The sequence below is a fragment of the Trachurus trachurus genome (assembly GCF_905171665.1).
Source record: "Trachurus trachurus genome assembly, chromosome: 4".
Lineage (NCBI taxonomy): Eukaryota > Metazoa > Chordata > Actinopteri > Carangiformes > Carangidae > Trachurus > Trachurus trachurus.
The window spans coordinates 29,329,782-29,342,832 of NC_139898.1; the positions used below are offsets into that span (position 1 = coordinate 29,329,782).

The 13,051-nt window shown below is 43.4% G+C and overlaps 1 protein-coding gene across 2 annotated transcripts in view; it reads right to left on the bottom strand.

Annotated features, from left to right (window-relative positions):
* The window catches only part of phactr1 (phosphatase and actin regulator 1), a 45,580-nt gene that overhangs the window by 19,817 nt on the left and 12,712 nt on the right, over positions 1–13,051 (bottom strand). The window contains exon 1 of one of the 2 annotated variants that reach the window (XM_083970724.1): positions 3,236–3,565. The exons of the other annotated variant lie outside the window; for it this stretch is intronic. Within the exon in view, the coding sequence (XP_083826850.1) occupies positions 3,236–3,317 (82 nt within the window). The 5' untranslated portion in view covers positions 3,318–3,565. Of the gene's footprint in view, positions 1–3,235; positions 3,566–13,051 lie in introns of those variants that run through there. 2 annotated transcript variants of the gene reach the window in all.

Consider the following 13,051-nt stretch of genomic DNA (forward strand, 5'->3'; position numbering starts at 1 on the left):
CAGTATTGATCTGTGGACAGGAAAGAAACCTGGAGAGAGAGATTTTCAAATTAAACCAGCAGGTTGATAAATAACTGGCTCTCGGTCTGATGTTACTTAAGTCAAGGTGCTGAGATGAGCGTGATGACTGCAACACTCAGTCAGTCAATACAATGATCAGCCAGTTGATAGATCAGCATCAATATTAATATACTGTGTTTTTAGTCATTTTTCATGTACTAAATCCTCCACATGCTCCGTCACAGCTTCTTCCTCTGTGACTCTCAGGGGGAAACTAACCAGATAGTGATTGATTTTTAAAACGGCAGAGAGACGAATAAAGAGTTAGTCATCACTGTCTTTAGCTGCAACTCTGATTGAGATCTTGGTTGATAATAAAGTTATTCAAAGCGATGAGTTATTAAATAGTTTAAGTCTTGCAGTCAAACATTTACGTAACTGAAAGGGCCAAAACTGAAAAGTCCTCATCCTGCAGATTTCGCCCATTTCAACATCATTTACATCTGGGTGCATTTATGTGTGAGCAATGAGCATCCATTTATTGCTGCTGCTGGTGAAACATGGTGGTCAGTCTGTGTTGATTATTAATGCAGCTGGGTCAGATTATCTTTAGTGTTGGACAGATTTTTGCACTAATAATTGGAATTAGTGAAGAAACCATGTAGCAAAACGTGGAGAATTTGAAGTGTAGCTATAAAGCTGCATGAAATGGAAATAATAATTAATAAGTGATTTTCCACATGGTCTGTGGGACTGGAGACTAGGGAACTGTTTTAGGAATTAAATAAACCAGATCATTAAATAAAATAAAAAAAACTGTGACCTGCTTTTTTTATATGAAAAGGGAAACACAGTGAAAAGAAAAGCACCGCTCAGTGTTTCCAGAAGCAAAACCGAGGAACCAGTCAAGTCAAAACAGGGAGGGGGGGGGGGTAAAAGAAAACTGACCCACTTAGCTGCAAACTGGATGTGAAAATCACGCAACTCCACTTACATCACACACACAGAGACACCACAGGATGGACACGTTACACCAGCAGCTGCTTTAAAGCCTCTAAATGTATGACAGGGATGCAAACGGGTCAGGACCAGTAGATGGACATAGTTTTCAGAAGGCCAACATTTCTATATTAAAAATGCTTTAAAAAAATAAAAACCATTGCAATATTTCAATTTTGGAGATACTGATTTTTAGGTCTTCGCTGAATGTTAGTCATAATTATTACTATTAAAATAAACTGAATAGATAAAGACATGGGATTTAACATCCCATTCAGTGTGTAATGGACATATAGGCCGATATAATGTGTTAGTTTCACTTTAATTGAACACATTCTACATCGCGGAGGCGACGTCTCTCCTTCACCTCTGAAACGGGGCAGAGCTCCGTGGAGACACCTGCCTGACACAGCAACGGACATGCACGGGGGGAAAACGGCGGCGCCGTCGCACCGACTGCACGCGGATACGCGCCGCTTTGGGTAACGAGCGCGCACGTCGCGTCTACATTGGAGGTGAATAGGAAGGCTGTTACCAGTATAATCAGAGACCATGAATGAGTTGTCGCACACACTGAGGTGACCAGCAGAGCGGCCGCACCGTGACCACGGTCCGCTCCAGCTGCCTGGTGTCCCCATTGCGCACCACGCGTCTTTTCAGTCACTTGTCCAAGTTCTCCTTTACTTTTTTTTTTACGAGACAACACTCATTCTCTCTGTCTCTTTTACCGGCGGTGTCAGCTGATGTGCACATCTGCAGCAACCCAAACAAATGCACATGTTACTGTTGACTGGCTCTATTCCAGCCACATGATTGGTTCGGCGCGGTGGAAATCTCATTATCATTGGTTATTTGTATTGTCTGCCAAAACATGGATGAATGAAACCTGTCGACCACGTCTCATATTTCTATCGAGGAAAAGTTATTTCACAATTTAGACACAACACCGACAAGCACTGAGAGCCGCGTGTTGCAGTGACGTTATATAGGCTATTAAAAAAAAAAAATCCGCAAATAATAAACCGACGAAAAGGTGCAACTTGCCACTTAACTTCTTGTCGATGTATTATTTGCGGGGGCTTTCGGGGGATCTGGTGACGGTGGAGGATCTGGGACTGATTGACTGTGGACCACCACCAGTCTGATCAGGTCCATCACAGCACAGCAGCTGCAGCACTGCCCCGCTGTCACATGACGCATATCAGCGCAATCTGTTTACATTAAACCGACATCAGGAGAATAATGAGAATTATGATTAAAAATATATATATATTTGTTTCGAATTTTGGCCCCTGGATCATGATTTTTTTGGGCGCATTCTTGGTAAAAAAAAAAAAAAAAATCCTCTAAAAAAAAGACAGTTGGGATGCATAATGTGTCTCATAACAGTATACTGTGCGTCACGTTATCGTTATTGGCCTCAGACGTGTCTCGGACTTCCAGAGCAGCTACAGCAGCGTTGTGACCTCAACCATGGTTGGTGAGAGCAGAAATGTTGTTGTAGGCCGGTGCATATTCTCATTTGTCCAGGTCATAGTATTTCAAAGGAGGTTAAATCGTAAGCAACTGGACTTATACTGAGTCTCCACACCAGTTAGTTGGACCAGTCCCAGCCTGGTCAGATGCTACATGAACTGATGAAGCCTCTTGGATGAGAGGTGAAACGTCTTCCTAGACAAATAACTAAGTCCAGTTGAACCTCCTTTGAAAAAAAAAAAAAGTTGTTGGCGGGCTCGTGAATTTTTTTTTTGACACGTGTCAAAAGGAGCGATAAATCGCGTATCTCGCGTTTGGTCGCGCGTCACAACTCGAGCGAAAAAAAAGCGTTCCTCGTGTTTGGTGGGAAGCCCCTTGTGGGCGAAAAAGTCGCGTATACCGCGTCTCGCGCCTAATTGCGTCTCGCGCCTAATCGCGTCTTTGCGTCACGGCCTTTTACACCGCGGACGTAACGAATACATGTTGTGAAAACCCAAACAAACATGTTTATACTATAAACATGTTTGTTTGGGGGTTTTTTTATTTTTTTTATTAGGAGCATAAAGGAGGGGGGATGTGCGCGCTGCTCCCGGCGCAGGAGCGCACATCCCCCGGCAGCCAGGGAGCGGCCACCGCCGGCTGACAGAAACCATTTACTACTACAGCCAGAGGAGTAAAACCTCCTCCTCTTCATCCTCCTCCTCCTCCTCATCTGGCTGCTGCTCTAGTGAAGTGAAGTGAACCGTGCATGTCTTCTCACCGTCCAGCGGCTCCGCTCCTCGGCAGTTGCTGCAGATGTGTTTGATCTCCTTGCCGATCTGGCAGTGGATCATGAACGGCATGTTGTTGTTGTTGGCGGCCGGTTGATGCTGCTGCTGCTGCTGCGGCCGCCGCTGCTGCTGCTGCTGCTGATCCCCGGAGCTCGAGCCGCTGCGGGACTTGATCCTGGACAGGCAGAAGGCTCTCCTCCTCTTCCTCGGTTTGCGCTCCTCGGACGCGGCCACCACTAGACATTTGGGGTCGGCTGCAGCAGACACAGACCCAGACCCAGACCCGGTCCAAGACCCGGACCCGAACCCCGGCTCGTACCATGAACACATCACCTCTCCTCCTCCTCCTCCTCCTCCTCCGCGACCCGCCATGTTAGAGCTGGTCTGCAGGGCTGGACCCTCTCCTCTCCTCGCACTCTGCTCCGGTCGGTAGAGGGGGTTTTCAAACGGTTTGCAGCCTCGGACCACTACTGATGAAGCTGCCATAATAAAAGCGCGTATTTCCGGTCACAACTTACAAAATAAAAGCTGACTGAACTTGAAGCATGCGGAAAAACAAACTGTGGTGTCCTGCTCACAACAATAGGCCTACTAGACTTGATATATCAATGCAAGTTGTGAATCCATAGCAAAGTATGAATCCAAGATAGCAAAATAAATCTGCCCCACACAGGAATGTTTTCTGGCCTATAGCCTAGCTACATTACACACCAGATGCTGCTTCCACATCTGGATCAACTCTGCTGCACATACCTACTTGAAGCTGTCCAACAGTACCTACAGGGAGATGACAGCTGTAGAGGTAGGCTATAGGCTATGTCATTTAAAATTTGTCCATCCTGAGATATAAATAGAATATAAAAGAAGAGAAATTTACTTTTCCTCAACTTAAATTATACTGTGTTCTCACTGGCAAAGATAATTTTAAGAACTGTATACAGTAGGATAATAAATTTGAGCAAGAAACAACCCAAAAGCTCACATTAAATAGGCTACAATAAACACAAAGTGTTGGGTTGGAAACCACAAAAATGTATCAGTTGAATAATAATTAACTATATTTATACGATGTATTCTAATAATATTTTTTATTTATTTATTTCACGTCAATGGTTTTTAGTTTGAAGGGGAATTCAACTTCCGGTCATCGTCTCGCTGTTTCACGGTACCTTGACACCTCGCGGCTCCTCCTCACATTCAGCCAATCACGGCTCTCCGCTGCGTGTTGGGCTCTCGGCTTCAGCCAATCAGATCGAAGCACCGCGAGATTTAGAATTGAGAAAATATTTAAATGTCAGAGGGACACGAGATTTAAACATCCACGGTTTAAAACAGAAGATGAGGGATTTAACACAGAAATAAATCCCTAGCTGCTCTAATTGTTTCTCTGTCTGACCTAATAATGACTGATTATAACCACAATTTATTTTAACGTTTTATATAGCTAACTGTTCTGTATTAGTTTCAACTGTTATGTTATCTTATAGCTATGTTTATGTGCTATGCAAATAGCATACACTGCCTATTTTTAATTTCTATTGCCTACATTTTTCGTCCTTCTTATGAAAAGCACATTTAATGAATAATAATGAATCACAACAACATTCATTATTATTCTCAACAACAAAACAGCATGGAACATTTTTACTACATTCTGCTTTCTGGTTCTAAAAAATCCCTACATTTATTTTCAAAATAAAGTTAGAACAATGACACAGATAAGATTTTACAAAGGAAGTGAGTTAAAAATAACTCCCTTTGATATTTAGGCTAATGCAACCTTCACCTCTTGGTGGATGTGATGAGGATTGTAGTCAGACTTAATGTGAGGTTAGAAGTGATAGAACAAAGTGGTAAGGCTATAAGGATCTTAAAATCAATGGTGAGTCTGACAGCCGCGTGGCATCCTCACTGACATGTGGAACCAAGAAGATAAGAGACGACAAGAAAAAAGAAACTACGAGATTCAAAAGATAAAAACTGGGCTAAATATGGAAAGAGTCTGAAGCTGGAAAAGGCAAGAGAGAGACAGAGGGATGGATGGTTATGTTGTGCTGTGTATATCACAACATGCAGTTACACACCTCCGCCAGCAGGTGGAGCTCCCTCACAAGAGATGTGCGTGTGTGTGTGTGTGTGTGTGTGTGAGCTGAATTAATCTGTGTCAGACTCAGAACAGTGACAGACTCTGAGCTGCAGGGTGCAGACTATAATCACAGCCACCCCTCACTGTTATCTGCCTCTTGTTACAGCCCTGGGCCCGAGCTGCGAGGCCAAACAACGACTCAGAGGGAGTGTGTTTCAGGCGACTGGCCGTGTGCTGCGGGTTATTTTTCCTTCGTCCTATACACGTTGTCTTGTCTCACAGCACCATATTTGTTGTGTGTTGTTGACGACGTTGATGCATCTTATTTAACGCCGAGATCAAAAGCACCCGGCTGCATTTTCCCTTTTCCCTCCTGCACACTGATGATGACTCATGGAGGCTTTTCAAATTCAAACTACAAGGTGGTGTGTGACAGGATGAAAGGGGAACAGTTTAGAGAACAAGGCTTCGTCTGGAACGAGGCGTCGAGTATCAGGCCTCCAGGTCTCCAGATCTCAGTTGCAAGCAAAGACGTCTTCATAAACTCAGAGATGTGACACAACGACGATGGTTAAACTAACTCTCAGCTGAACAAGGTAAAGCAAACCAGGACGGATCTGTCTCTTCTCCTTTATCTTATCTGATCTCATTGTGATGACTCACCGTGACCACTGCTACCTCTAACGAGAAGCAGATCAGAGCAGCGCTGATCAATAAATCCATGCTCTCACTCTCTCTCACACATAAGCCCAGACTTACAATAAGTCTCATGTGACTGGAGGACAAGATGGAGGGACTGGCACGTAGAGGAGGAGACCAGCACAGACTGGTCTTCTCATGTAGTTAACCACAAGATGATCTACTAACTGGGATGAGATGTGGTGAATATATTCATGGTTCTACAAGGATGATTAATGAAAACACTGGTGAACCTCTGACTTTCACTAGTATGGCGCCAACATTTTACTTTGTTTAAGGACAAAAACCTATTACAAAGACTTGTCCCCCTTTAGCAGACGTTAGCACTCTATACTAAGAGAGTGGGCAGAGAAATATTATCTATCCTAAACATCAGCGTGTCAGCAGTAGCAGTAGAGGCCCAGGCTCCATACTTTTATTTTAAGATGAAAAAAACCCAACAAAAAAACAAAACAAAAGTGCTGAATCCTACATTTACACTCCTGCAGCATCTATTTGCATCAGACTTCCTGAGTCTGGTGAACCACCCACACACACTTTGTGTTTGTAACACTGCTGTTCTGTTGTAAATATATCCGGCTTCCAAACTTCAACATTTCGACAAAGGCGTTTTTTTCAGAGCCTGTGTGTCGTCGTCTTCATGAGATTTCAATCCTCAATGTGACGGCAAACTGAAACTATAAAAAAATGAATGATATGTAGTGTATATATACTGTGTATATACATATATAAAAAACTACAATTTGTTGTTAAAGGGTTAGTTCAGGTGTGTGAGGTGTGTCACATGCAGTAGATTAGGATAGGTTAGGAGAGGACGGGGGTGATGTGCTGCTGCTAGTCATAGCAGTAGGTTCGTTACCTTTAATTGTTGGTGCAAGCTATTTTTAGATCAGCGGAGCAGAGCCGCGAGCTGCTCAGAGCTACGCTACGGAGGCTAATGGGATTTCTTGGTTTCCCTCATCAAAGTTGTGACCTGCACATTGACCACGCTATGAGATAATAACAGAACGTTATGAGACAGAGTTGTTTTAGAGGCAAATTCATGCAAAACCGCTGATGCGCGTTCCCGTCTGAGGCAGTTTTCCGGCAAGCAGTCTCTGCATTTGCCTCGAAAACAACTCCATCTGGTAATGTTCTGTTATTATCTCATATAGCGTGGTGAATGTGCAGGTCACAACTTGTCCACCAGAGCGTTTTGGAGTTGTTGGATTGCTTATTTGATGAGTGTGATGAAATGTTGATCTATCCCTTTAACAAGAGATTATGGATTACAGGGCGTGTTCGTGTCGTAGTGCCGTAAAACAGTCCATGTTTCTCGCCAGATGAGATCTGGGACACCGGGTCGGAGGCGCTGATCGTCCAAGGTAAAAATCTTGCATAGTTTTATCCTTTAAAAGACGTCACTGAAACAATTAAATATCCATTTAAATGTAGAATATTTTCACCTCATTATCAGCTCTTTTCTCCATTCTCCATTCTCTTCATGCCCAAACTTAAAAAAGGCATTGATTGCCCTAAGGATAACTCCCTTTTCTTTCTTCTCTTCTGTATTTATTCGTTTTCAGTTCTCTGAAGTTTATAACCTTCAACAAAGACCACAAAGAAGAACTATACACAAGATTACTAAATTACTAAGTATGTTAATTAAATCACAATCTCAACTAATAATCAAATAAATGTATTTAATGATTAATACAAATTCTCAAATGAAGTCTAACCACACCACTCAAGGCTTACAGAATCATAGTAATCACAATAAACTATAGTTAACTGTCACACACTATGTCCCTTATCAATTTTCCACATGATCAAACAACCATTCATTGATTATCGTACCGAAGTGTCTTTGACAAACAATCGACAAGCGCCTCCCCCTCCCTCTCAGCTCAGTGCTGCCCTCCTCAGACCTGCACTGACTGGACAGTGGACACACTTTTGTCTCAACAACCTGGGAAAGGTCAGCCATCTATCACACGGAGCCGAGCAACACCTACACGCTCGTATTCACACATTTAGAGTCGCCAGTTAACCAACTGTGAGAGTTTTAGTCACTGGACTGCAGGGAAGAAGCCGGAGAACCCGGCGGAGAGAACTGAACCGGCGCAGGAACCGGGAGAACACGCAAACTAAGAACTGATAAGGTGGAAATGCATAACAAAAAATGCGGAAAAAGTTACGTTTGAGTAAATGTATTACTGTAAGTAGTTACTGTTAATTTAATTTTTGTAGTTTTGTCTTTCTTTTAGTAGTTTTGTCTTTCTGTTTTTACTTTTCTGTCCTGTTTTGGTTTGTTCTGTCTGTTTTCTGTGTGTCAGTGTATTGTCAGTTTATACATTGTGTATGTTATTGCCTGTTTCCATTAAAGAAAAAACAGAAAAAAAAGTGAGAAAGAGCTTCCTACTGTGAGCTGACAGAGCTGAGTGAATCAGAAAGAGCTTAAAACAAAGAGAGGGAGAAGGAAAGGGACGACGTGTAACTCTTTTAAAACACACTGATCTGGAATCTGCTGCAGGTAGTAACAACACACCGACTGTACATGACGACCTCACATGATGTAACCTGAAGTAACCTGAAGTGAAGCCTTTAAACAAAGGAGCTGATGACTATGGAGACGGCCTCTCCTGAACACACAGATGGTAGGTTACTGTTACTGCAGTGCCACCTACCAAACCAAACCACAGTGGGTTTATTCTCCATCCATTAACACGCAGCTCACAATATGGTTCAACACACCAGAGCGATTTCCTCTCGCGCCTCATGAAGCAGCAACGTGTCACATACTCACAGTCTATGGAAGATTTACTTCAGAGAGCTCAGAGCTCGTTTAAAAAATAAAGTGGTGCAAGATCCAGTTTTATTTAACTGCTGCTGTTCTCCTGGGTCAAGGAGGGAAGGATGAAAGGGAAGTTAGGAAGGCAGGAAGGAAGGAAGGAAGGAAGGAAGGAAGGAAGGAAGGAAGGAAGGAAGGAAGGAAGGAAGGAAGGAAGGAGGGAAGTTAGGAAGGAAAGAAGGAAGGACAAAGGGAAAGAAGGAAGGAAGGAAGGAAGGATAAAGGGATAGACGGAAGGAAGGCAAGAAGGACGAAGGGAAAGAAGGAAGGAAGGACGAAAGGAAGGAAGGAAGTTAGGAAGGAAGGAAGGACAAAGGGAAGGAAGTTAGAAAGGAAGTTAGGAAGGACAAAAGGAAAGAAGGAAGGAAGGAAGGAAGGATAAAGGGATAGATGGAAGGAAGGCAAGAAGGACGAAGGGAAAGAAGGAAGGAAGGAAGGAAGGAAGGAAGGAAGGAAGGAAGGAAGGAAGGAAGGAAGGAAGGAAGGAAGGAAGGAAGGATAAAGGGACAGACGGAAGGAAGGCAAGAAGGACGAAGGGAAAGAAGGAAGGAAGTTAGGAAGGAAGGAAGGACAAAGGGAAGGAAGGAAGGATAAAGAGAGACGGAAGGAAGGATGAAGGGAAAGAAGGAAGGAAGGAAGGAAGGAAGGAAGGAAGGAAGGAAGGAAGGAAGGACTAAGGGAACAATGGGAGGAAAGAAGGAAGGGAAAAGGGAAGGAAAGAGAGAAGGAGGGAGGGAACAGATTGGGTCAAAAAAGAAGGAAGAAATGAGGACGTAGGGAAGGAAGGGAGGGAGGCAAAAAGGATTGTGGAAAGAAGGAAGGGGAAATGGAAGGAAAGAAAGATGGAGGTATGTGGTCAACTGGATCAAAAGAGGAAGGAAGAAGAAGTAAGGACGAAGTAAGGAAGGAAGGAAGGAAGGAAGGAAGGAAGGAAGGAAGGAAGGGAAAAAGGATTGTGGAAAGAAGGAAGGGAGAAAGGAAGGAAAGAAGGAAGGATGGAAGAAGTGAACAGAAGGACAACAGGAGGGGTAAATGCTGCAGCCTTCACCGAGGTAACATCCTGCTTTGTTTACCTGCAACCTGACAAAAAAAAAAAAATCAAAAATCAATACACCAGTGTTTTCAGCTATTTTAAATAAAGACGACCTCTGAACCGGTCTTTTATTACGGCGATGCCTCATCACCGTCCACAGTCTGCTCTCTGTGTGGATCCAGATAAAAAAAGAAAATGAATCAGAGGAAGCAGAAGCACAACGAGGGGCTGGTGGGTGGGTGGGCGAGTGGGAGTTTTGGTCCAGGCCTCACACACACACACACACACACACACACACACACACACACACACACACACACACACACACACACACACACACACACACACACACACACACACACACACACACACACACACACACAGACACACACACACGAGCCTCCTTCACCCTGCACAGATGAGGGACTCAGTGGGGCACAAAGGCTTTGGCAGGTTACAGCTCAATGTGCTGCTGACAGTAATGGACTTCATGCCTCAGTGTGTCTGACAAGGCGGAGGAGCGGCTCTCGGCCTCTGACTGCAACATGCCAGCACACACTCGCTCGCTCCAAACACACACACAAGTAGCTACAGCTGGAAACAGACAGACATGTTATGTGGATGCGGATGCGGATGTGCACACACAGGAGCAGCAGCACAGGTGTTCTTGTCACATCAGAGACAGAGACAGCGTGTCCCTGCTGTGGACCGTACAGCTGTCAGATTATTTTCTATCTTGCGAGACACTGAGCTCCGTAGTACATCTGTCTCGCCGTAAAAACCGCCCTGTCCAATGGCGTCTATTTTACTGTGTCCATGCAATGTGTTTTTTTTTTTGATCATGAACCGCTTATACTCCGCCCCCCTCCAGCTGTCAGTCACCGCCACATCTGCAGAAAGCCTCCTCCTCCTCCTTCTCCTCCGCCAGGCTCCATATATACAGCTTCATATCTCTGTCTGTTCCTTTGTGCTGCGATGGAGATCCACACACACACACGTGCCGCCGCTGAATCGATCTCACCTTGACCTGCCTGAGCGGTGATTCACATCTCCATGGTGCAGAGTCTGCCTGACGACTCTAATGAGACTTCAGCCTGCAGCCGACACACACTCACACACACGCACACAGTCACTCACAGACCGACTTGGAGAGCTTGTTAACCAACTCCCCGAGCATTAGAGGGATGTTAAAATCAAACTCAGAGTTGTTGAACTTCAGTGTTTACAGTAAATGTTACTGCAGCTCAGGTTTCTGACCTTTGTTTTGAATGTTTCTCTCGTGAATTTATGTATTTATGAGACATTTAGCCGGATTATCCACAGAGGTGTCCTCCTCCCAACTACAAATGGACGAGGCTAGGGATTGAAATAGGTAAAAACACACACTTTAAAAATCTGTGATGGACACAGGACGTCATGAAGCAGCCAGGTTTAGTCAGCTCTTTTCTCTGAGAACTTAAAATCCTGACATCCAGTGACTAAAATCTTTCATCACACATTCAATTATATATAGTATATTCAAGGTGTTGATGGACTAAAACTAGATTATGAGCTTCTGACAGAAACCACAACACTAACATAAGGTAATAGAGTATACAACGTCATTCACAGGCGACCAAATAAAGGCAACCATGGATTTAAAGGGAAATATTATAACATTTATGTGAAAATTAAAGGTTCTTATTAACTCAAACAGCCTGTAAAGTCTCAGAGACCAAACTTTGCACGTCAACACCTTTAAAGGGATAGTTCAACATTTTGGCAAATTGGCCCATTGCCATAATCCCTATAGTCATAGCAGTAGGTTCGTTACCTTTAACTGTCGGTGCAAGCTATTTTTAGAATGGCAGAGCAGAGCCGCGAGCTGCTCAGAGGCTACGCTACAGAGGCTAATGGGATTTCTTGGTTTCCCTCATCAAACTCATCAAATACACAATCCAACAACTCCAAAACGCTCTGGTGGACAAGTTGTGACCTGCACATTCACCACGCTATGAGATAATAATGTAACGTTACCAGACAGAGTTGTTTTCAAGGCAAATGCAGAGACTGCTTGCAGAAAAACTGCCCCCAACAGGAACGTGCATCAGCGGTTTTGCATGAATTTACCTCTAAAACAAATCTGTCTTGTAACGTTACATTATTATCTCATAGCGTGATGAATGTGCAGGTCACAGCTTGTCCACCAGAGCATATTAGAGTTTTTTCTACATAGCATGACAATTTTAACAGTGTTATCATTGATTGTTGCCTATTGATCAGTATTCTTTTCATTTTCCTCACAGTTTTTTGTTTTGTTTCATTTTAGGGAGCCTTGGTAAAAGCCTGTCAGATTTAATTTAAAAACAAAAAAGGAAAGATAAACCACCTGATGTCACACATTTAATCATGTGGGTTTCTAATCTCTCTTCCTCTTCCTGGTTTGTTTTTTCTAGTCTGAAAAAATCAGTAAAAACTAAATAAACTGCTCATCGATCGGGGTGACAAGGTCATGTGTCTGGGTCTCCACAGCTCTGCACTAACTGCCAAATGAAAACAGCATGATCAATAGCAGCACTGTGGCTGCTGCCCAGACTGACGCTGACCCACCGTTAACAGGTCAAACTTGCTTTTAAACCGTGGCTTCGGGCTAAAAACGCTGCTGACTTTAACTGACAGACCGAGCTGTTGTCACACCACCGCCGCTGCTGCTGCTCCACTTGTACGAAGTGTTCGGAAACAGGAGAACAATCACTAAGCTGCACTTATCACCAGCGCCGCACTGGGTTAATGTGCTGAAGCTCTGAGGGAAAACCTGTTTAAAACTTTAAAACTTACATAAAGTTCACAAAAAACCTACAGACTCTGCAGCAGATTCACTGAATGTGACTGTCATTACTGTTATTGATTAATCTGTTCATCATTTATTCAGTATTAATTGTTATCACTTGTTCTAATCTTTTAATCTATACACGTAAAAGTTATAAAATGCGCAAAAAATGTGTCTTTAATTTGTAATTGATCTGTTTATTTATGGCACATTTGTATTTTATTGCACTTTACTTCTGCATTTTATTGTATTTTAATGATGGTATGTTTTTACTGACTTGCACAGGATTTGGCCAACTTTGTATTTGGTGCTCTGTGTATAAGGTTTGAGTTCAATTGAGCTGAAGAAA